General features: G+C 45.1%; 1 protein-coding gene across 1 annotated transcript in view; it reads right to left on the bottom strand.

Moving 5' to 3' along the window:
• Positions 1-21598, bottom strand: part of cdc25b (cell division cycle 25B) — a 49981-nt gene extending 28383 nt beyond the window's left edge. The window contains exons 1-4 of the mRNA XM_078224109.1: positions 21181-21598; positions 18686-18762; positions 11305-11356; positions 163-204 (exon numbers count right to left, since the gene is read on the bottom strand). Of these exons, the coding sequence (XP_078080235.1) occupies positions 163-204; positions 11305-11356; positions 18686-18762; positions 21181-21377 (368 nt within the window). The 5' untranslated portion in view covers positions 21378-21598. The remainder of the gene's footprint in view (positions 1-162; positions 205-11304; positions 11357-18685; positions 18763-21180) is intronic.
• Positions 21599-24645: the final 3047 nt, after the last annotated feature.

The raw sequence follows: 24645 nt of genomic DNA, 5'->3' as shown, positions 1-24645 counted from the left end.
CAGCCTCTGAATTTTGACTGCAGTTTGACAGTCAGTAAGCTGACATCAGCAAACTGAGGAAATTCCTCATTAAAGGATAGACCCAACTTCATTTTGCAATGCATTAACTGGACTGCAACGTGTTAAGCAAAATCCATTACCCCAAGAGAGAGGGTTACTTACTTGGTAATCACTTTTCCAGATTCTAATATTGCTTTTTCAAACCTGTGTACGAAAAAGAGGAAATCGTCAGCTGCTGCTACAATAATACAGACAACCAAGTAAACTATCAAACCAAAGCATCTACTTTTAAAAGCACATATAAAAGGCACATGGCAACAATAGAAAGAGCAAGGTATTAATATGATTAGCTGACAGGAATTTAAGGTTTCAGAATCAATTAGTTTTTCCAACTGAATGTACGATATTGCGCTAAAGTTGCTTTAAGGGGCACAGCAGCATTTAAAAACTGAACAGCAAATTTGCTACTTTAGGAGCCCATTTTAATATTGGTGGATATTACCATATTTACTTGTGGTTAAACTCGACATACACTTAGTTACTTGGTGGCTTTACATCCGTCTGCGAATAGCATGAATGCGAGATGAACGCAGACATTCTACACAAAGCAATTCTGTGTAAAAATTCCAAACGCCCTAAGCTTAAGATGGAGGGGTCAAAATTGCCATTAACCATCCCCACAGGATGGCCTTTTAGACTCACTGCTCGCCACCTGTATGCAAATGAGTCCCTTTGTGTGGGACTGAGATTAGTTGTCAAATTGCCATATGCCATGCAGGCAGAGTCCTATGAGACTGACCCTGCAGCTGACAGCACCTTAATCAGGAAGACACAAGCATCACTTAACAAAGAGGCAACACAACAGAACTGGTCGAGCAGAAGAGACATGCTTTTTGCATTCAGCACGTGCTACTTACCCTAGCCCAGCAGTCTAAAATCAGTGAGCTAGCAACAGATGGGATTATGCACTCACCACAATTACATGGAGGTCTCTTAGAAAAATTTACTCCATTAGCATGCAAATAGCAATCCTGGAGAATTCTTCCGATTTATTGGAAAGTTAATTGATATCTCATTAACTGGAAATTCTAAAACTACATTTCTGAGTTACTTGCATTCAGCTCCCAGTTTGAAGCAGGTTAAAATCCCCATTTTTAAGTAATTTAGAGGCGAGATTGTTATAACCCATAGCCACAACTGCAAAGTTGGAAACATCAGCTTTATAAAATGGTGCTGCTGCAACATGTCCTCCTGTGCATTCTTTAGACTGCAATAGGATCTTGGTAAGATAGCGACAAAATTGACTTAAAGATAGTAAGCAGGTGGTGAAACATTTGAATGGGGCAGCACAGTGGCAAGCACTGCTGCATCACAGCACCAGGGTCCCAGGTTCAATTCTGGCCTTGGGTCACTGTGTGGAGTTTGCACATTGTGCCTGCGTGGGTTTCCTCCAGGTGCTCCAGTTTCCTCCCACACTTCAAAAGATATGCGGGTTAGGTTGAATGGCCATGCTAAATTGACCCTTAGTGCCAGGGGGACTAGCAAAGTAAATGCGTGGTGTTACGGGAATAGGGCTTGGGTGAGATTGCGGTTGGCACAGGCTTGATGGGCCGAAGGTACTGTAGGGATTCTATGAAATACACTGAACTGAAGCAGACAATTCTGAGAGCATGCAGAGGATTAGGTATAGGCCTACAGATATTAAAAGCAGCTCAGGTTGATGAGAAGCACGGCAGAAAAACACTGACTGGTAAGCTGTGATAGAACATGTCACTGGAGCCAAGCAGTCCACTCCTATTAATTACAAGAGAGATCTAATGGATAATGCCCTGAATGCACTAAGCCGTTTGAAGTGAAGTCCAACAGGCTGCTAAGTGGTTACAATTCTACCAGAATAAGTAGAAGTCTCTGCACACAGCCAATGTTAGGGGCTTGTAGGAAGGGATCAGAAAGGCAACAGACCCAAAGAAAACAGATCCATTGAAAACAATGGCAGGGAGGTCATCAGTGACTGCAAGAAACTATTGCAGAGATGGGTAGAACACTACAAATGTTTGCACGACGGTCCTGCAGCAACTGCACAAACGTTGTCTCTGCAGGAGAGAGGGCTCAGTACCCCAGAATACAAGTTTTTTAAAAATTCATTGCGAGACATGGATGTCGCTGACTGGCTGGCATTTATCACCCATCCCTAGTTGATGAGCTGCCTTCTTGAATCGCTGCAGTCCATGCGCTGTGGGCTGACCCACAATGCCATCAGGAAGGGAATTCCAGGATTTTGACCCAGTGACTGCGAAGGACTGATGATATAATTCCAAGTCAGGACAGTGTGGCTTGGAGGGGAACTTGCAGGTGGTGGTATTCCTATGTACCTGCTGCCCTTGTCCTTCTAGATGGAAGTGGTCGTGGGTTCAGAAGGTGTTGTCTAAGGATCTCTGGTGAATTGCTGCAGTGCATCTTGTAGATAGCACACACTGCTGCAACTGAGCGTCGGTGGTGGAGGGAGTGGATGTTTGCAGATGTGGTGCCAATCAAGCAGGCTGCTTTGATACAATGATTGCGACCTGTACAACAACAAGGGTGACTACAGCAATTGCAACAACTATCAAGGCATCTCCCTGCTGAACATGAGAAATATATTGCCCTCCTCAGACTGCAGATACTGTCTGAACACATCCACTTCAAATCCCAGTTATCATTTCAGACCTGGAAGGGCCACGTCTTCAATCTCAAGAGATCGGACCATGTTAGCAGAAGTTGTCTTATTTAATCTGCTGCAGAAATTTGGCTGCTCAAAGTGATCTCCTCTTTCTAAGGGCAGCTATGAAAGGACAATATTGAAGCCCTTTGCAACGTGTAGCAAGGTGAAACAGTCGTGTTCTGACACGGACACTGGCTATTCTTCTCTTCGCTGCTGCAATATGCCTTCAAGTCATCTACAAGGAGGCTTCTACTTGATCAGAATTGACGGAAAGCTAGCCTTGCCCACCCAAGATCGTAAACAAGGGTGTGCCAAGTCTTGCATACCAGCATTTCTTAGCAAAAACAACTTCAGTGGCAAATGGGCATGCTCCCCCACGCCTGTGAAGAGTTGGGCTTGATCATCAACACCAGGAGAGCTAATGACACAGGATGTTGTCAATGCTGATAGATACCAGTTACTGCTAATGCTGGAAGTCAAGCTTCACAATCACCAGGAATCTGACACGATGCTGGAAACAACGTGTGCATCACAAAAGCTGCAACCGTTATGTCCAAGTAGAGTTCCAATGTGGAATGACAACTACCTGACTGAACACCAGTCCACAAGCCTGCATTCTCAGTGTATTCCTCTATAATGCTAAGACCTGGCCAACATAATCCACAGTAAGAAGTCTCACAACACCAGGTTAAAGTCCAACAAGTTTATTTGGTAGCAAATACCATAAGCTTTCAGAGCACTGCTCCTTCGTCAGATGGAGTGGATATCTGCCACATCACAACATAATCCAATCAGGAGAAAAGGCTGCATCTTCAGCATCTCTTGGCAGGACAAGGTCACCAACTTGAGAAGTCATGGTGGGTACTAATTCTATCAGCAAACATTGCTAAACCAACATCCGCACTGGCTCAGCCACATGCAGACAGGTGACAGCAATATACCCAAAAAGCTGGCCTATTATAACCGATTACCAGCTTTTCAGAATGTAGCAGAGTCACTGCAGCTATCTACTCAAAGCTAGACTAAGATGGCAAAGGAGAATTAGGCCATTTGGCTCAGAATCTACTCCACCATTCAATGAGATCATGGCTGATCTGATATGTTAATCCTCAACTCCATTTTCCTTCCTTATCCCCATAACCCTTGATCCCTTACAGATTAAAAACTTGTCCATCTCAGCCTGAACATACTTAATGACCCAGCCTCTGCAATAAAGAATTCCACAAATTCACCACCCTCAGGGAAGAAATTCCTCATGTGTCTTAAATGGGCGACTCCTTACTCTGAGATTATGCCCTCGGGTTCCAGACATTCCCAAGGGGAAACAACTTCTCAGCATCTATCGTAAAGGTCACCTCATTCTTGTAAATACCAGAGAGTAGAAACCCAACCTAGTCAGGTCTACACCACAGAAAAAGGCCCTTTGGCCCATCATATCTGTGCTAGCCAAAGACAATCACCCAACTATTTTAATCCCATTTTCCAGCACTTGGCCCATTATTCTGAATGCCTTGGCATCAAGTGCTCATCTAAATACTACTTAAATGGTTATCAGGGTCTCTGCCTCCACCCCCTTTGGATGAAGAGGATTTTCCTCTCTTCCCCTTATCTTAAATCTATGCTCCCTTTTCATTGATCCCTCCACCAAGAGGAAATGTTTCTTCTTGTCTACTTAGCCATGTCCCTCAATTTTATTCATCTTAATCATATCTCCACAACCACCGCCCCCCCCCCCCCCCCCCCCCCTCCCTCACCCCCAGTCTTCTCTGCTCCAAGGAAAACAACCCATCTACCCAATCTCTTCATAAAAACTCTCCAGTCAAGACAGTATCCTGGTAAATCTTCTCTGCACCCTTTCCAGGGCTATCATACCCCTCCTATGTAGATCCCAGAACTGCATACAATACTCTAACTGTGGCCCAAGTAACATTTTATTTAGTTCAGCATAACCTCCCTGCTTTTAAATCCTGCCTCAGCCAATGAAGGCTAATGCCTTAACCACTTTATTCACCTGTACCACTACCTTAAGGGCCTGGTGTACATGCACACCAAGGCCCCTCTGATTCTTTACGGACAAACGTGAGGTAATGCATTTTGGAAGGTCTAATACAGATAGGAAATATACAGTAAATGGCAGAACAGTATTGATAGGCAGAGGGATTGGGTGTACAGGTCACTGAAAGTGGCAATGCAGGTGGAGAAGGTAGTCAAGAAGGGCATACGGCATGCTTGCCTTCATTGGCCGGGACATTGAATTTTAAAATTGGCAAGTCATATTGCAGCTTTAAAGAACCTTAGTTGGGCCACACTTGGAATAGTGTTCAATTCTGGTCGCCACATTAGAAGGATGTGGAAGCTTTGGAGGGTACAGAAAAGATTTACCAGGATGTTGCCTGGTATGGAGGGCATTAGCTATGAGGAGAGGTTGGAGAAACTTGGTTTGTTCTCACTGGAACGGCGGAGGTTGAGGGGTGACCTGATAGAAGTCTACAAGCTTATGAGAGGCATGGACAGAGTGGATAGTCAGAAGCTTTTTCCCAGTGTGGAAGAGTCAATTACTAGGGGCATAGGTTTAAGGTGCGAGGGGCAAGGTTTAAAGGAGATGTACGAGGCAAGTTTTTTTTTAAAAACAGAGGGTGGTGGGTGCCTGAACTCGCTGCCGGGGGAGGTAGTGGAAGCAGACACGACAGTGACTTTTAAGGGGCATCTTGACTACTACATGAATAGGATGGGAATGGAGGGATATGATCCCCGGAAGGGTAGGGGGTTTTAGTTCTGTCGGACAGCATGGTTGGTGCAGGCTTGGAGGGCCGAAGGGCCTGTTCCCGTGCTGTAATTTTCTTTATTCTTTGTGCTTCTCAGGGTTCTGTCGTTCATGTACTCTCCTGCCTAGTTTTGGATGCACTCTCTCCATACCTGGGAATCAACCCAGGTGAACTTTCTCTGGACTGCCTCCAATGCCAGTATATTTTTCCTCAGGTAAGGGGACCAAAGCTGTTCACAGTATTCCAAGTGTGATCTAACTGGCACTGTGTACAGTTTTAGCACAACTTCATTTTGGTAGGGTAGCACAGTGGTTAGCACTGCTGCTTCACAGCTCCAGGGGCCTGGGTTCGATTCCCGGCTTGGGTCAATGTCTGTGTGGAGTTTGCACATTCTCCTCGTGTCTGCGTGGGTTTCCTCTGGGTGCTCCGGTTTCCTCCCACAGTCCAAAGATGTGCGGGTTAGGTTGATTGGCTATGCTAAAATTGCCCCTTCGTGTCCTGAGATGTGTAGGTTTGAGGGATTAGTGGGTAAAATATGTAGGGATACGGGGGTAGGACCTGGGTGGGATTGTGGTCGGTGCAGACTTGATGGGCCAAATGGCCTCTTTCTGCACTGTAGGGTTTCTATGATTCCCCATCTTTATACTCCAACCCCTTTGAAATAAAGGCCAAGATTCCATTTAACTTCTCAATTACCTGCAGACTTTATGATTTATGAACCCCCCCCCCCAAATCCCTGTGCTAGTCTTTTAACATTTAACTAACCAGAACTTTGATAAGTTTTGATAAGGTTCCCCATGGTCGGCTCATGAAGTAAGGAGGTGTGGGATAGAGGGAAATTTGGCCAATTGGATAAGTAACTGGCTATCTCATAGAAGACAGAGGGTGGTGGTGGATGGAAAATTTTCAGACTGGAGACCAGTTACTGGAGATCAGTGCTGGGTCCTCTGCTATTTGTGATTTTTATCAATCACTTAGAGGAGGGGACTGAAGGGTGGGTCAGTAAATTTGCTGATAACACCAAGATTGGTGGAGTAGTGGATGAGGTGGAGGGCTGGTGTAGGCTGCCAAAGAGACATTGATAGGATGCAGAACTGGGCTGAAAAATGGCAGATGGAGTTTAACCCTGATAAGTGCGAGGTGATTCATTGTGGTAGGACAAATTTGAATGCGGATTACAGGGTCAACGGCAGGGTTCTGTGAAATGTGGAGGAACAGAGATCTTGGGGTTCATATCCACAGATCTCTGAAGGTTGCCACTCAAGTGATAGAGCTGTGAAGGTGGTCTATAGTGTGTTGGCGTTTATTAACGGGGGTTGGAGTTTAAGAGCCGTGGGGTTATGCTGCAACTGTACAGGACCTTGGTGAGACCACATTTGGAATAGTGTGTGTAGTTCTGGTCACCTCACTATAAAAGGAGGATGTGGAAGCATTGGAGAGAGTGCAAATGAGATTTACCAGGATGCTGCCTGGTTTGGAGGATAGGTCTTATGAGGAAAGGTTGAGGGAGCTAGGGCTTTTCTCTTTAGAGCGGAGGAGGATGAGAGGCGACTTAATAGAGGTTTATAAGATGATGAGGGGGACAGAGTGGGCGTTCAGAGACTATTTCCTCAGATGGATGTAGCTGTTACTAGGGAGCATAACTATAGGGTTCGTAGTGGGAGATATAGGAGGGATGTACGAGGTAGGTTCTTTACTCAGTGGTTGGGGTGTGGAATGGACTGCCTGCTGTGATAGTGGAGTTGGACACTTAAGGAACTTTCAAGCAGTTATTGGATAGGCACATGGAGCACACCAGAATGATAGGGAGTGGGATAGCTTGATCTTGGTTTCGGACAAAGCTCGGCACAACATCGAGGGCTGAAGGACCTGTACTGTGTCGTACTGTTCTATGTTCTATGTAGAACTGCATGGGACAACTGCTGCCAACATTCACTACCTTCTTTCCATTGTGTTTAAGCTGACAAAACACAAGCAAAGGTATCTGGTTACGAAGGGAACTAACATCTGTTACCATTTGCTGAGGGGGTTGAAATATAAACATTAACATTGAAAGCAGAGACAGTAAAGTAGTAAGAGCACTTATTAAATAGTGACATCTGCACTAAATCTAGGCTACATTCTGAAGACTTTAATGGATCATCTCAGTTCTCATCAATTCACCTGAACATTTATACACAACTCTTCAAACTTTACAAGGAGAAATTTTGCTCTTTGCTAACAGACTCCTGAGATCCCTTGCCTCAATATCAGATACTCGAGTGTTTTCAGTAGACAAAACCACTGCATGAATAAAGTAAGCAGATATCGAATGTAACCAGATACAGACAGGTAACTTTATAAAAGATAAAGACTTCCTGTTTTGGAAATCATGTTATTTGCACTTGAGCAATTGTGGGATTAATTGTATGAAAAGTAAACCCCAAGCACAGACAGGTTATAACCTCAACCATAAATCCAGGAAGAACTAGTGATGACAGACTAAAAACAAGGCCAATGTGAACTCAGTAGTAAGCCAAAGTTAGGAGCTGCATTCATTGGAGTCATGCTTCCTTATCTATGTTGTTCCTTTCCAGTTGACAGCTGGAATATCAAAGATAGCAGATGTTAGTTCCAAATTGAGTTCATGCCCAACAAGTCAGATCATCAGGTTGGCTCATTAAAGACCAAAAGAGTTTGCACATGGAAACAGAGCACATAGCTGAGATGCACCTAGTGGATGATAGAGAGTAGACTGATGTGCCATTATTAGCCTGGTTTGATTTGCCCTGCTTTTCATAATAAGTCTCAACACCAGGTTAAAGTCCAACAGGTTTATTTGGTAGGAAAAGCCACAAGCAACTCAAATTTGAGGATCCGTGAAGTGCTGTCTCATCAGCAGAATTTGCTTTTTTTGAGGATACAGCAGGATATAAATCAGCTGAAGACCTGGGCTCAAAGACGGCAGATGGGATTTAATCCAGAGAAATGTGAAGATGTGATTTGGAAGGTCTACTGCAGAAGGAAAGTATACAGTAAATGGTAGAGCCCGTAGAAATATTAGCATACAGAGGGGGTCTAGGCATGCAGATCCATAGTTCCCTGAAGGTGGCAGCTCCAGTGGACAAGGTAGTCAGGAAGACATATGGCATGCTGGCCTTCGTCGGTCAGGGCATTGAATATAGGAATTGGAAAATCATGTTGCAGCCATACAAGACTTTGATTAGGCCGCATTTGGAATATTGTGTACAATTCTGGTCGCCACACTACTGGAAGGATGTTGATGCATTGGAAAGGGTGCAGAAGAGATTTACCAGGATGTTGCCTGGTTTGGAGGATATGGACAATGAAGATAGGTTGAACAAACTTGGGCTGTTTTTATTGGAGTGTCGGGAGGATATGGGGGGACCTGATAGAGGTTTACAAGACTGACAGGCTTGGATAGAGTGGATAGTCAGTCTTTTTCCCAGGGTCGAAGGGTCAATTACTCAGGGGCATAGGTTGAAAGAGAGAAGGGGAAAGTTTAAAAGAGATTTGAGGGGCAAGTTTTTCTACAGAGGGTGGCGAATGCCTGGAATACACTGCCACAGTAGGTGGTGGAAGCAGATTCTATAACATTCAAGAGGCATCTGGATAGATACAACATGACTAGGCAGGGAGTAGAGGGATACAGACCACAGAGGCAAGAAAATATTAGATTAGAGGGGCATATGTGTTGGCAGACTTGGGCCAAAGGGCCTGTTCCTGTGCTGTACCGTTCTTTGTGATTAGTCTTCTTCCTGTGCCATAGAGAAATATTACAAGCATCATTGCCATTATGACAGAAGGAAGCCATTTTGTTTATCAAACCCATGTCAGGAGGATACTAAACTCGACATGGTTTTAGAGCAAAGAGATCTATACAGGAGTGAAAAATCAAACCTGCTGCAGGGACCCAAAACATGAGCCCAGGGCAGGATAAATTTGGAATGGTGCAAGTTACAGTCCATGGCCCTGCTGCACATTTTCTACATTGTTCAATACAGCAAATGAACAGGCAAACACAGTGGCAATTATTGGGATCTTTGAGCTCAAATCTACAACCAATATTGTCTGAATTCTGATCACCAAAATCAGCTAGGTCAGGATTTCCCAAACTGAGCCTTGGATCTCAGTGATCTCCCAAGTGTATCAGGGAACCCCACGCATTCTCAAATTGGTGCCCTTTTTTGAAATGGGTGCAAACACAAATCAAATGTAAACAAGTCTTTCCTAGCTATAACAATGTGTTAAGAATTAAGAGGCTTGCAGTCACAAATGTGTTCACCAGCTACATGGCACCTTCATGTTAACCCCTGAAAGTAGTACCCATGTTAGAAGTGGGTAATCTAAAGAGCTTATCTTAAATAATATTTAATTCTTGGTTGCCTGCACTCTAAACACCCCACCACCACCACCACCACAATCCCACGCCCTCGTTATACCCACCCCCCCATCTATCTTTGCATAATCCTTTACCCAAAGACTCTTGGCAACCAAGTTCTGACAGCTTTTTGATTAATAACACCTCAGGCACAAGTATAATTATCCAGAAGTGCACAGCAAAGTGACTCAAGCTCACAGCAAAACAAAGTGAAATGGAGAGACAGGTAACAAATGAATTTCAATATGGAAAGTGGCAGCGTGAAACAATACAGCCTGTCGGAAAAGAGCAGTTTGGAAAAAACAAAGGTGAAGGGATAGGAATTTTAAGAGAGTTAAGGGTTCACATATGATGTCTAAGATTATAGATAAAATATTAAAAAGGCAGCAACATTTAAGTTTTTCTAGAAGAGTGAAAAGAACTAATGCATAATGCACCCACAGCAATATCGACACCATAGTGACTGATCGAACCAGAAAACCTCTACAGTGCCGAAGAGGCCAATCAGCCCATCGAGACTGCACCAACTCTGATGGAGCACCTTACTCAGAACCTCCTCTCCACCCTATCCCCGTAACGCCATGCATTTACCATGCCTAACCCACATCCCTTTGGGAGGAGACTGGCACACCGGGAGAAAATCTACAGACATGGAGAACATGTAAACTCTACAGACAACCAATGCCAGAATCAAACCCAGGTCCCTGATGCTGTGAGGCAGCCACTGTGCCACCACATATGTGCAGTTCCCCATTAAAGAAAGGATATACATTGAATGGAGCAAGGTTTTGGGGGTGGGGGAGGTATAGATTTCAGATAGTGGGAACATTGTCAAGGAACAGAAGGGGGGGTGGAAGGAATTTAATGAAGGATCTTTTTAAGATCTTTCTAAAAGGAGAAAGATTTTTTGCTGCGCAGGTTGGGGAGGCAAGGTTCAGGTGACAAAGCTTTCATAGTATGGAACACAAGCAGCGAAGGCAACAAATCCTTTATAAAAAGAAAGCAGAGAAACATGGGGAGTGTATGGTAGTGGATTTAGTTTTGGATTGCTCTGAAGGGCAAGCATAAAAACATCTGTCACGGTCTCCTGCTAAACAGCAAGACTATTGTATTAGAAACAGGCTTCTGTCGGGAGGGGAAAAAAAGTGAGGTAATTTGTAATAGCAAGTCCAGAAGTCTTGGGGTAGGTAATGACTGATGGCGAACCACATGTAAAGAGTCAGCAACCTCAGTACTAAGTGCATTTAACAGACAGCCCCAGGGAAAGCAGCAACATATTCTGGTTATCTGTTTCTGCAAACAGAAAGGCCATGGCATACATACGATACTCATGAATACAGACCCCAAGTTGAATACAAGAGCAACTTTATCAGCATGTACTAGCATAACATTTGCAATTAATCCCAAATCTTACTTTATCCCTGTGCCTAATAAGCACAAGGCAAGTAGAAACTTACGTTTCGTCGATTGCTTTTTCATCTATTGGACTCGGAGAATCCATACAAAGCCCTGGGTAAGACACAAACATTAAGACAATTTGAATATCAGATGGTACTAGCCTTAGTAAGACCATGAGTAGGTACAGGAGTTGGCTAAACAGCCAACTCTGTCATTCAATAAGATTATGGCTGAAGTTCAAACACCGTTTTCCCATCCTCTTCTTTCAGCATCCAAGCATATCTTGAAAGCAGAATAACCGAGCATTCTCAACCCTCTGGGGATGAGGATTTCAAAGATTCTCAATTCTGAGTGAAGAATAAATCTCCATAAGATTCTCAAATGGCCAACCCCACATTAGGGGTCTGAGATACCTGGTTTCAAGCTCTCCAGCCAGGGGAACATCCTCAACATCTATCATGTCAAGCCTAAGCATTTTAGATGTTTCAATTAAGATACTTTTATTCTATGAATATAGACCCACTCTGCACACTGATAGACCTCATGCTGCAGAAATCATTGAACAATTTTTGCACTTAGAATCCCTACAGTACAGAAGGAGGCCATTCAGCCCATTGAGCCTGCACCAACAATCCCACTCAGGCCCTATCCCTGTAATCCCACATATTTACTCTGCTAATCCCTCTGACACTAAGGAGCAATTTAATATGGTCAATCCACCTAACCCACAAATCTTTGTAGTGTGAGGGGAAACCAGAGCACCTGGAGTAAACCCACGCAGACACAGGGAGAACGTGCAAACTCCACACACAGTGACCCAAGCTGGAAATTGAACCTGGGTCCCTGGTGCTGTGAGACAGCAGCACCTCCTTGAGTATCTCTGCGTGCCTGTGCTGGACCATGCTTAGAATAAAAAGCCATGCAAATATACAATTAGTAGAAATAAAGCTAAAAATTCAAGTACATTAATTGAAGCTCATCTCCATTACTCCCGAGAACAAGAATAGTTAACAGATGAATGACCAACTCATAAGCCCCCTGTACATCCATTTGTGATCACAGCTGCTGTCTCCCACCGGGAAAAATATGCTGGATATTTGACATCAGCCAGGTGCCTCCAGCTCTGGTGGCAAGCTGGAACATACAGGCACCAGCTCAGCAAAATAATGTGCCAGCAGAGAACCCAGCTGTTCCTCAGCAGAGGATGATGTACCCAACAGTCTGTCTATTCAAGAGGTTTAATTCTATGCTGCAGTTGGAGATGTGGAATCGATAGCACAAACAGCCCATTTGGCCCAACTGCTCAATACTGACGTTTTATGTTCCACACAAACCTCTTTCCATTCTACTGCATCTAACCCTAACAGGGCCTTACATTCTTTCTGTAAGGAAAGTGTCTAATTGCATAATTCATGTTTCAGGAGTATAACCTTCAGTTGTGGGGATTTGAAGTTTTAATGCAAGATAATGAAAGCACTTGATTGAGAAGCTGATCGACAGACATCAAGTGACAGCTATGCAGGGACGGCCTGTGTTTATTTAACAAGATGTGGAGATGCCGGCATTGGACTGGGGTGAACACAGTAAGAGTTTTAACAACACCAGGTTAAAGTCCTTTAACCTGGTGTTGTTAAAACTCTTACTTTATTTAACAAGGTCAGAGTTGGAAGTGGGAGAACACTAAACAGTGGGTGACCCCTTTGAGTTTCTTGGTAGAGATCAGACATCTACAGTTGTCTTCATTCAGGGTTTATATTATTAATATGGTTCCCCAGAACAAAAGGCAAGGTTCAGGAACCGTAGATCAGTTCCAATCTCTATCTGGGACATCCCAGTTCTGCCAAGCTGCCCCAGGAATTGCAGGGAGCAATTCCTTTCTTGATTTTCTGGGTTTTATCTCCGCGTTTTCTCACAGAAGCAGGCAATTGGAGCCTGGGAGCAAAAGTCAAGAGTGTGGGGCTGTCGGGAACTGTAGACAAGAAGTCATGGGACTAACAGAAACCAGGGTATTCTCTGATTTGGACGGCTGAGCTGGGGTGTCCATAATCGTAAGATGCTCAAGGGAAGTTGGAGGGTTCCCTAGCCAGATGCAGGTGGTAGGATTCCAAGGAAGCTCATGCCTCAGAATAGGAGGGATACAGAGGAGAATCAATGTGAATTCTCAAGACCTGTGGCACTCCTTAGTTTGATCCCAGGAAGAATGAAGGAACTCAAGGCCCTGTAAAGTATAGGAGTAAATTCTTGAATGGAAATAAAAGTGGAGCAGGAGGTGATCTATTGAGATTTGCATGTTTAAAATACAAGCAGTTAAGATGGTCACACTTCATTTAATTCTTACAGTAAATGTTTGATTAAAACATGATCTTAGAGCATTACTTAACACAAGACCATAACACTTTGCCTTCATGCTTTCACCTTAAATGCTTCTAAGCTTTTCAACTCAGCCACTTCCAAGTAGCAAGCTCCACATACTTCAGAATTCATTTCCATGAAATACAGAAACAAAAATAATGTTATATTCTTCCCAATTAAAGGCCTTATAGCCCTGGATGGAAATGGGCAAACTGCCAAGAATGTGCAAATACCAGAAAATAGGAAAAGCTACCTTGCAAACAGTTTATATCCAGGGTCATACCAGTCTTACTTTTCTGTTGGTGTCTCAGACATGCAACAGAAGCTGCATGTGACAATGCCCGTAGCAGCAAGTACTCACACAGGGTCTGATCTTTCAATTTGTACACCCAAAGGCTGGCGTTTGCTGCAACATTGGCAATACCACCTTCCCACAGCAGCGTCTCACACAGGCAGGGCTTTCGCGGTTTCTAACGGAAGATCCATTGATCTCTTCCTTCCACCTCTGCACCAACCTTCGCTTTGCTTCAGGTCACTCAGTCCCCTTCAAATGGGGGAATTGCGTAATGAAATACCCAAGACATAGGTAGGAAAAAGGATGGGGATGTAAGGCAGAAATTCAGGGAGTTAGGGTGGAAGCTTAGAGCTAGAACAAACAGTTCTCTGGTTTGTTACATAGAACATATAAAAGCTACAGCACAAACAGGCCCTTCAGCCCACAAGTTGCGCCAAACTATTTCCTTACCTTCTCGGCTCATCTATAACCCTCTATCTTACTAACCTCCATGAACCTATCCAAAAGTCTCTTAAAAGACTCAATCGAATCCGCTTCCACCACCACTACCGGCAGCCGATTCCACGCAGCCACCACCCTCGGAGTGAAAAACTTATCCCTAACATCTCCTCTATACCTACTCCCCAGCACCCTAAACCTGTGGCCTCTCGTGACAACCATTTCAGCCCTGGGTAAAAGCCCTCTGAGAATCCACTCTATCAATATCTCTCACACCTCTATCAGGTTACCCATGCCACGTGATAGCGAGGAGGGGAATAGGGAGAGAGAGCAGTTGAACACGTGGCTACAGGGATGGTGCAGGAGGGAGGGATTCAGATACCTGGACAATTGGGGCTCATTCTGGGGTAGGTGGGACCTCTACAAATGGGATGGTCTACACCTGAACCAGAGGAGTACCAATATTGGGGGGGGGGGGGGGGGGGGGGGGGGGTGAAATTTGCTAATGCTCTTCAGGAGGGTTTAAATTAATTCAGCAGGGGGATGGGAACCTGAATTGTAGCTCCAGTGTACAGGAGGGAGAGAGTAGTGAGGTCATGGATAAGGTTTCAAGGTCGCAGGAGTGTACTGACAGGCAGGAAGGTGGTTTGAAGTGTGTATACTTCAACACTAGGAGCATCCGGAATAAGGTGGGTGAACTTGCAGCATGGGTTGGTATCTGGGACTTCGATGTTGTGGCCATCTCGGAGACATGGATAGAGCAGGGACAGGAATGGTTGTTGCAGGTTCCGGGGTTTAGATGTTTCAGTAAAAGCAGGGAAGGTGGTAAAAGAGGTGGAGGTGTGGCATTGTTAGTCAAGGACAGTATTACGGTGACAGAAAGGACATTTGATGAGGACTCGTCTACTGAGGCAGTATGGGCTGAGGTTAGAAACAGGAAAGGAGGTCACCCTGTTGGGAGTTTTCTATAGGCCTCCGAAAAGTTGGAGATGTAGAGGAAAGGATTACAAAGATGATTCTGGATAGGAGCAAAAGTAACAGGGTAGTTGTTATGGGGGACTTTAACTTTACAAATATTGACTGGAAAAGCTATAGTTTGAGTACTTTAGATGGGTCAGTTTTTGTCCAATGTGTGCAGGAAGGCTTCCTGACACAGTATGTAGATAGGCCAACAAGAGGAGGCCACATTGCATTTGGCACTGGGTAATGAACCAGACCAGGTGTTAGATTTGGAGGTAGGTGAGCACTTTGGTGACAGTGACCACAATTCGGTTACGTTTACCTGAGCGATGGAAAGGGATAGGTATATACCGAAGGGCAGGAGTTATAGCTGGGGGAAAGGAAATTATGATGCGATTAGGTGAGATTTAGGATACATAGGTCGGGGAAGGAAACTGCAGGGGATGGGCACAATTGAAATGTGGAGCTTGTTCAAGGAACAGCTACTGCGTGTCCTTGATAAGTATGTACCTGTCAGGCAGGGAGGAAGTGGTCGAGCGAGGGAGCCGTGGTTTACTAAAGAAGTTGAATCTCTTGTGAGGAGGAAGAAGGAGACTTATGTTAAGACGAGACATGAAGGCTCAGTTAGGGCGCTTGAGAGTTACAAGTTAACCAGGAAGGACCTAAAGAGAGCTAAGAAGAGCCAGGAGGGGACTTGAGAAGTCTTTGGCAGGTAGGATCAAAGAAAACCCTAAAGCTTCCTATAGGTATGTCAGGAATGAAAGAATGACTAGGGTAAGATTAGGGCCAGTCAAGGACAGGAGTGGGAAGTTGTGCGTGGAGTCTGAAGAGATTGGAGATGAATGAATATATTTCGTCAGTATTCACCCAGGAAAAAGACAATGTTGTCAAGGAGAATACTGAGATACAGGCTATTGGACTAGACGGGATTGAGGTTAATAAGGAGGGGGTGTTAGCAATTCTGGAAAGTGTGAAAATAGATAAGTCCCCTGGGCCGGATGGGATTTATCCTAGGATTCTCTGGGAGGCTAGGGAGGAGATTGCAGAGCCCTTGCCAGAAGACTGGAGGATAGCAAATGTTGTCCCCTTGTTCAAAAAGGGGACTAGAGCCAACCCTGGTAATTATAGACCAGTGAGTATTACCTCTGTTCTGGGCAAAGTTTTGGAAAGGATTATGAGATAGGAATTCTAAGCATCTAGAAAGGAATAATTTGATTAAGGATATTCAGCACGGTTTTGTGCCTCACAAACCTTGAGTTCTTTGAGAAGGTAACCAAAGAGGTGGATGAGGGTAAAGCAGTTGATGTAGTGTATATGGATTTCAGTAAAGCGTTTGATAAGGTTCCCCACGGTAAGCTATTGCAGAAAATACAGATGCATGGGATTGAGGATGATTTAGCGGTTTGGATCAGGAATTGGCTCGCTGTAAGATGACAGAGGGTGGTGGTTGATGGGAAATGTTCATCCTGGAGTTCAGTTACTAGTGGTGTACCGCAAGGATCTGTTTTGGGACCACTGCTGTTTGTCATTTTTATTAATGACCTGGATGAGGGCAGAGAAGGATGGGTTAGCACATTTGCGGATGACACTAAAGTCGGTGGAGTCGTGGACAGTGTGGAAGGTTGTTGCAGGTTACAGAGGGACATAGATAAGCTGCAGAGCTGGGCTGAGAGGTGGCAAATGGAGTTTAATGCAGAAAAGTGAGAGGTGATTCACTTTGGAAGGAGTAACAGGATTACAGAGTACTGGACTAATGGTAAGATACTTGGTAGTGTGGATGAACAGAGAGATATCGGTGTCCATGTGCATAGATCCCTGAAAGTTGGCACTCAGGTTGATAGGATTGTTAAGAAGGCGTACGGTGTGTTAGCTTTTATTGGTAGACGGTTTGAGTTTCGGAGCCAGGAGGTCATGTTACAGCTGTACAAAACTCTGGTGCGGCCGCATTAATAGGAAGGATGTGGGAGCATTGGAAAGGGTGCAGAGGAGATTTACTAGGATGTTGCCTGGTATGGTGGGAAGGTCTTATGAGGAAAGGCTGAGGGACTTGAGGTTGTTTTCGTTAGAGAGGTTAAGAGGTTACTTAATAGAGGCATACAAGATGATCAGAAGATTGGATAGGGTGGATAGTGAGAACCTTTTTCCTTGGATGGTGATAGCTGGCACGAGGGGACATAGCTTTAAATTGAGGGATGATAGATACAGGACAGATGTCAGAGGTAGGTTCTTCACTCAGTAGTAAGGGCGTGGAATGCCCTGCCTGCAGCAGTAGTAGACTCACCAACATTAAGGGCATTTAAATGGTCATTGCATAAACATATGGATGATATTGGAATAGTGTAGGTTAGAAGGACTTTAGATTGGTTTCACTGGTCGGCGCAACAGCGAGGGCCGAAGGGCCTGTACTGTTCTATGAAATGCTACAGCCATTACCATCCAGGCAAGAGGGCAGGTGAGGGAACAGCCAAAATCAGCAGACTCCAGCTTAGGTGTGTTAGGCTATGAGGGAATCTGTTCAATGGACCAACAGGAAGACACACCAGCTTATTTACATCACAAAGAACTTTTTTTTTAAAATCAGGAACAAACTTGCGTATTCCACAATTGATTTTAGAAAGGGGAAACCTGGCTGTGAAACAGTTGTCATATCAATAAAACCCACCTCTTATAAAATATTGAATAAAAATGTCAGATTCACTGAAGCAATCAGTTTGGTTTGCATTCTCCCACTCTTGGCCCCCAATCCCTAACATGCAAACATTTTAGCACTGGTTTACAAACCCAAGTGACTTTCAACTCGATACCTGCCAAATTTAACCTTTTCTCAGGATGTGGTTATTGCTGGCTAAACCAACATTTGTTACCCATCCTAAATTTTACTGAAGGTGGTGGTGAGCCACCTTCTGAACTGGTTCAGAACATGTGGTGTAGATACACCCATAACATTGTTAGGGAGGACATTTCAGGATTTTGATCCAGCGACAGTGAAGGAACAGTGACATAGTCTCAAGTCAGGATGACGTGTGGCTCGTCGGGAAACTTGCTGGAGGTGGTGCTCGTATGAATCTGCTGTCGTTGTACGAGGTGATGGACGTCTCTGCATTGGAAGATGTATAGGAGGCTTGGTGAGCTTCTACAGTGCATCTTACAGATAATACACACTGCTGCCAGTGGATGGGATGGCAACCAAGAGAGCTTTGCACGGAATGGTATTGACTTCCACATGTGGTTGGAGAACTATTCATTCAGGCAAGTGGAGAATATTCCATCACACTCCTGATTTGGGGTTAGCAGACAGACCACGCACAACAAGAGGGTGAATTGCAAGCTGGAGGTGAGTGGGACTGATGAACAGTGCTCTGGTTGCCAATTCTAGGCTATCATTAAGTACCAACCTGGATCAGAATCAGACGACAGCGTCTTCAGGAGTAGCGGGGCCCCATTTGGTCTGCGTTTCGGTGTATCATAATTACTAGATTAGGAGGAAGAGGAACAATCAGCATTGGAAAAAGCAAAGGAGTTTTAGATTTGAACATTATGCCCCCAGGCACCCACACTCACCGTGCCCCCAAAACACTGCAGGTTTTAGAACACCACAATCATTGCAAGCATTATTTTAAAAAGGAATGCATTATGTATAAATGCTGCTCAGCATCCACAAGTACGCCAAAATTACCAAGGCCGTGCAAGAGCATGGTGACTTCTTAAACTATGCCAGCATACCCTCTTACTTTCTCATTCTATGTTTTAAAATTCTACTCAAACTCTTACAAATTCTAACAACACTAATTCAATCTCTGCTTCCCTGCTGTCTTCAGACTTTTGAATGGACCTACCATATATTAAGTTGATCTTTCTCAACACCCGAGCTATGACTGCAACATTACATTATGCATCCTTTTAGCTTTGACAAAGGGTCATCTGGATTGAAAACGTCAGCTCTTGTCTCTCCTTACAGATGCTGCCAGACCTGCCGAGATTTTCCAACATTTTCTTTTAGTCAGAGGTTTACAGCATGGAAACAGGCCCTTCGGCCTAACTTGTCCATGCCACCCTTTTTTCTTAAAAACCCCTAAGCTAATCCCAACTGTACACATTTGGCCCATATCCCTCTATACCCATGTAACTGTCTAAATGCTTTTTAAAAGACAAAATTGTACCCGCATCTACTACTACACAGCTTGTTCCAGACACTCACCACCCCCTGGGTGAAAAAATTGCCCCTCTGGACACTTTTGTATCTCTACCCTCTCACCTTAAACCTATGCCCTCTAGTTTTAGACTCCCCTACCTTTGGGAAAAGATATTGACTATCTAGCTGTATCTGTGCCCCTCATTATTTTATAGACCTCTATAAGATCACCCCTCAGCCTTCTACGCTCCAGAGAAAAAAGTCCCAGTCTATCCAGCCTCTCCTTATAATTCAATCCATCAAGTCCTAGTAGCATCCTAGTAAAGCTTTTCTGCACCCTTTCCAATTTAATAATATCCTTTCTATAATAGGGTGACCAGAACTGTACACAGTATTCCAAGTGTGGCCTTACCAATGTTTTGTACAACTTCATCAAGACATCCCAACTCCTGTATTCAATGTTCTGTAAGAAGTCTCACAACACCAGGTTAAAGTCCAACAGGTTTATTGGTTGAACAGGTTAAACCTGTTGGACTTTAACCTGGTGTTGTGAGACTTCTTACTGTGCTTACCCCAGTCCAACGCCGGCATCTCCACTTCAATGTTCTGACCAATGAAACCAAACATGCCGAATGCCTTCACTACTCTGTCTACCTGTGACTCCACTTTCAAGGAGCGAGGAACCTGTATCCCTAGATCTGTGTTCTGTAACTCTCCCCAACACCCTACCATTAACTGAGTAAGTCCTGCCCTGGTTCAATCTACCAAAGTGCATCACCTCGCATTTATCCAAATTAAACTCCATCTCCGTCAGCCCACTGGCCCAATCGATCAACATCCCGTTGCAATCCAAGATAACTTTCTTCATTGTCCACTACCACCAATCTTGGTGTCATCTGCAAACTTACTAACTAACCATGCCTCCTATATGCTCATCCAAATCATTAATATAAAATGACAAATAACATTGGACCCAGCACTGATCCCTGAGGCACACCACTGGTCACAGGCCTCCAGTTTGAAAAACAACCCTTGACAACCACACCCTAGCTTCTGTCAAGAAGCCAATTTTGTATCCATTTAGATACCTCATCCTGGATCCCGTGAGATTTAACTTTATGCAACAACCTACCATGCAGAAACTTGTCAAAGGCCTTGCTAAAGTCCATGTAGACAACATCAACTGCACTGCCCTTATCTACCCCTGGTTACCCCTTCAAAAAAACTCAAAATTTGAGTGACATGATTTTCCATTCAAAGTTATGCTGACTGTCCCTAATCAGTCCCTGCATCTGGAAATGCCTGATTGTTTGATTCCAGCATCCACAGTAATTTGTTTATAATTCTGCACCCTTTCCTTCTCTATGAACGGTATGCTTTGTCTCTACGGTGCCAGTAACAACACATTTCACTGCATACTAACACATGTGGCAATAATAAATCCAATCCTGTGCAAGTGGTCCCCACAGTAGGAAGTCTCACAACACCAGGTTAAAGTCCAACAGGTTTATTTGGTAGCAAATCCCATAAGCTTTCAGAGCAGAGCTCCTTCCTCAGATTGAGTGGATATCCGTCTGGAGAACGGATATTCACTCCATCTGACGAAGGAGCAGTGCTCCGAAAGCTTATGGTATTTGCTACCAAATAAACCTGTTGGACTTTAACCTGGTGTTGTGAGACTTCCTACTGTGTTCACCCCAGTCCAACGCCGGCATCTCCACATCGCGGTCCCCCACCCAGACACACACAGCCCTTTACCTGCCCAGGCCGATCAGGTTGTCCATGTTGAGGGCCAGGTTGGTGACCGGGGACAGCACCGGGGTGTCGTTGGTGGAGGAGGCGAACAGCGCTTTGCAGGAGCGGCCTTTCTCCAGCAGGAGCCGGGGCGGCCCGGGGCCCAGGCTGCGGCGCGGCCTGTGCTTGGCGGGGCTGGCGGCCGCGGGGATGCCGCTCATGGCGCTGGGACCTGGAGGGAGGGACTTTGGATAAAATCCGGGAACGGGGGTTAAAATGGGAGAATCGCCTCCCCCCTTCCCCCTGGCGCTAAGGCCTCGCTAGAGTCTCATCGGCGGCCGCACTGGGCCCTGAGGGGATTGGGGAGGGAGGTCCAGGCGCTGCCGCTCTCCCACTCCGCTGGAGCCGGGCCCACAGCCACCGCCGCCGCCGCCTTTATTTCGAAAAATAACACTGGCGCCTGGCCCCGCCCCCGCCCAGCGGCGGGAGCACGTAGGGGGGGAGCTCAGCCAATCCCCGGCCGGTCCTTGGTCACGTGAAGAGATCCCGACCAATCGCCCCGCGCCTGGCCCCGCCCTTCTCCCCGCCCACGGCCCCGCCCAGCGAGGCGGGAGGATCACGTGGGAAAAGCCCGGCCACTCGTTGGCCCGCTACCCGCGCCTGCCCAGCTCCTCCCCCTCGTCCCGCGCCTGGCCACGTGATCAGGGGGGTTGGTCCTCCAGCCCCGCCCCTTCATGGTCCTCCCAAGTCCCTCCTTTCGCCTTCCGACCCCCGGGGGGAAGGGCTGGCGAAGAGGGGCGCGGCCATAAGGCTATGGGAAAAATAAACCAATCACACCCGCTCTTTCTCAGCGGCTCGGCGAGCCGGGGGTTCTCACCAATCACCGCAGCCCTTACATGGAGCGATTGGGAGCGTGAGCCCGGATTATGCCATTCAGCTGAGAAAGGGGTGACACACTCATCGGCAATAATAGAATCGAGAAAATCCGTTTATTATTCTAACCTAGAAACAAATAATTGGATGTGTGTATTACAAATATCTTCCTGTTTCTTTCTTGTCTCGTAAAAGCACTGAGTATCTTCTTATCTAGTGAAGTGTAATTGACAGGACACTCCTCCTCTGAGAATGGAGCCTCCGGTTATTGTATCTAGTTTCTCCAAACAGCTGTTTGGGGGATTTTAAACTCTGGCTGTTCAGAGCAATGTTGATTTGACTTGATTTATTATATTATAATGTAATAATTATTATTGTCACATGTATTAGTATACAGTGAAAGGTATTGTTTCTTGTGCACTATACAGACGAAGCATACAATTCATAGAATGCATCAGGGAGAAGGAAAGGAGAGGCTGCAGAATGTAGTGTTACAATGTCACTTGGGAATGTTTTCCCAGTTTGGCTTTTTTTTTTGCAGGAGTGTTTGGCCATTTCTCAAACACTTGTGTGCACTTTAAACAGACTGGTCTTTCAAATGGTGATTTTTTAAAAAAATCTTTATTTGACTTGAAAAGGACAGGATGGGGGAGGGGGGAATAACAAGAGGCGGTCACACTTGGATTTACATTCATCCATTCATTCGACAGCATCAATGAGAGTTGGAGGTTTTGACATAACAGAGCGTGACAGGCGGCAACCATTAACAATCTGGAATCTCAAACCACCCACAGACAAGAGTATACACTCCAACCCCAGGATCCTAAATGGCTGCGTGCATGTCCTTGGCATTTTTCAAAGGGAGAATACAATGCTCGGCGCAAACAAAAATTCTTCCTCCAAAGGGGTTGCAGTTTTAAACCCTATGGCATTCTATTTTAAGAATGAACTCTCCGTCTTTGCAAACATGTTCTTGCACTTCTGGATAAATTACATTTTTGAGCCATTTGGCTCATTATGTCAATACTAGCCAATACTTTTTTTAAAATTATATATTTTTTAAAATTTTGCTTTCTTTGCTACATCTGATTAAAAAATCAACAACAACCTATATTTATATAGCACCTTTCACATCTCAAAGCGCTTCACAGGACCATTATAAAATGGACAGAACAGTGGCACAATGGTTAGCACTACTGTCTCACAGTGCCAGTGACCCGGGTTCAATTCCAGCCTCGGGTCACTGTCTGTGTGGAGTTGCACCTTCTCCCCATGTCTGCGTGGGTTTCCTCTGGGTGCTCTGGTTTCCTCCCATAGTCCAAACATGTGCGGGTTATATGGATTGGCAATGATAAATTGCAGCTTAGTGTCAAGGAGATTAGCAGCGTAAATACGTGGGGTAAATATGGGGATAGGGCCTGGGTGGGATTGTTCTTGGTGTAGGCTCAATTTACTGAATGGCCTCCTTCTGCACTGTACGGATTCTATGAAAATATGACAGTCAACCACATAGAAATCATAGATCATAGAAACCCTACAGTGTAGAAGGAGGCCATTCGGCCCATCGAGTCTGCACCGACCACAATCCCACCCAGGCGCTACCCCCACATATCTACTTGCTAATCCCTCTAACCTACGCATCTCAGGACTCTAAGGGGCAATTTTTAACCTGGCCAATCAACCTAACCCGCACATCTTTGGACTGTGGGAGGAAACCGGAGCACCCGGAGGAAACCTACGCAGACACGAGGAGAATGTGCAAACTACACACAGACAGTGACCCAAGCCGGGAATCGAACCCAGGTCCCTGGAGCTGTGAAGCAGCAGTACTAACCACTGTGCTACCGTGCCGCCCCATAAGGAGATGCAAATGTTCGATGCAAAAGTTGAAGTGTCTTAAAGGAAGAAAGTGAGGTGGAACGGTTTAAGGAGGAAATTCAGAGCCTAGGAGCATTGGTGGCACAATTAAACTTGGAGATTCTCAAGAGCCCAGAATTAGATGGAGGCAGGGATCTTGGAGGGTTATGGATCAAAGGGGATTACAGAGAAAGGAAGGGGCAAGGCTATGGAGGGAATTAAAAGCAAGGCTGAGAATATTAAGGATATTGATTAATTGTACTGAACTTTTACAGATGCACCATAGAAAGCATCATTTCTGGTTGAATCACAACTTGGTATGGCCCCTGCTCTGTTCAAGACAGCAAGAAACTACAAAGGGTCGCGAACGAAGCCCAGTCCATCACTCAAACCAGCCTCCCATCCATTGACTCCATCTATACTTATCGCTGCCTCGGAAAAGGAGCCAGCATAATCAAGGACCCCACGCACCCCGGACATACTCTCTTCCACCTTCTTCCATCAGGAAAATGATGGAAAAGTCTGAGGTCACGTACCAACTGACTCAAGAACAGCTTCTTCCTTACTGCCATTGAATGGACCTACCTTATATTAAGCTGATCTTTCTCTGCACCCTAGCTATGACTGTAACACTACATTCTGCACCCTCTCCTTTCCATCTCTATATAGGGTATGCTTTGTCTGTATAGTGTACAAGAAACAATACTTTTCACTGTATACTAATACATGTGACAATAATAAATCAGATCAAATCAAAAT

Source organism: Mustelus asterias, chromosome 1 (assembly GCF_964213995.1).
Source record: "Mustelus asterias chromosome 1, sMusAst1.hap1.1, whole genome shotgun sequence".
In the NCBI taxonomy this organism is placed as follows: Eukaryota; Metazoa; Chordata; class Chondrichthyes; order Carcharhiniformes; family Triakidae; genus Mustelus; species Mustelus asterias.
Note: the sequence above shows the minus strand (reverse complement) of the source record. Positions and strands in the feature narration are given on the sequence as shown.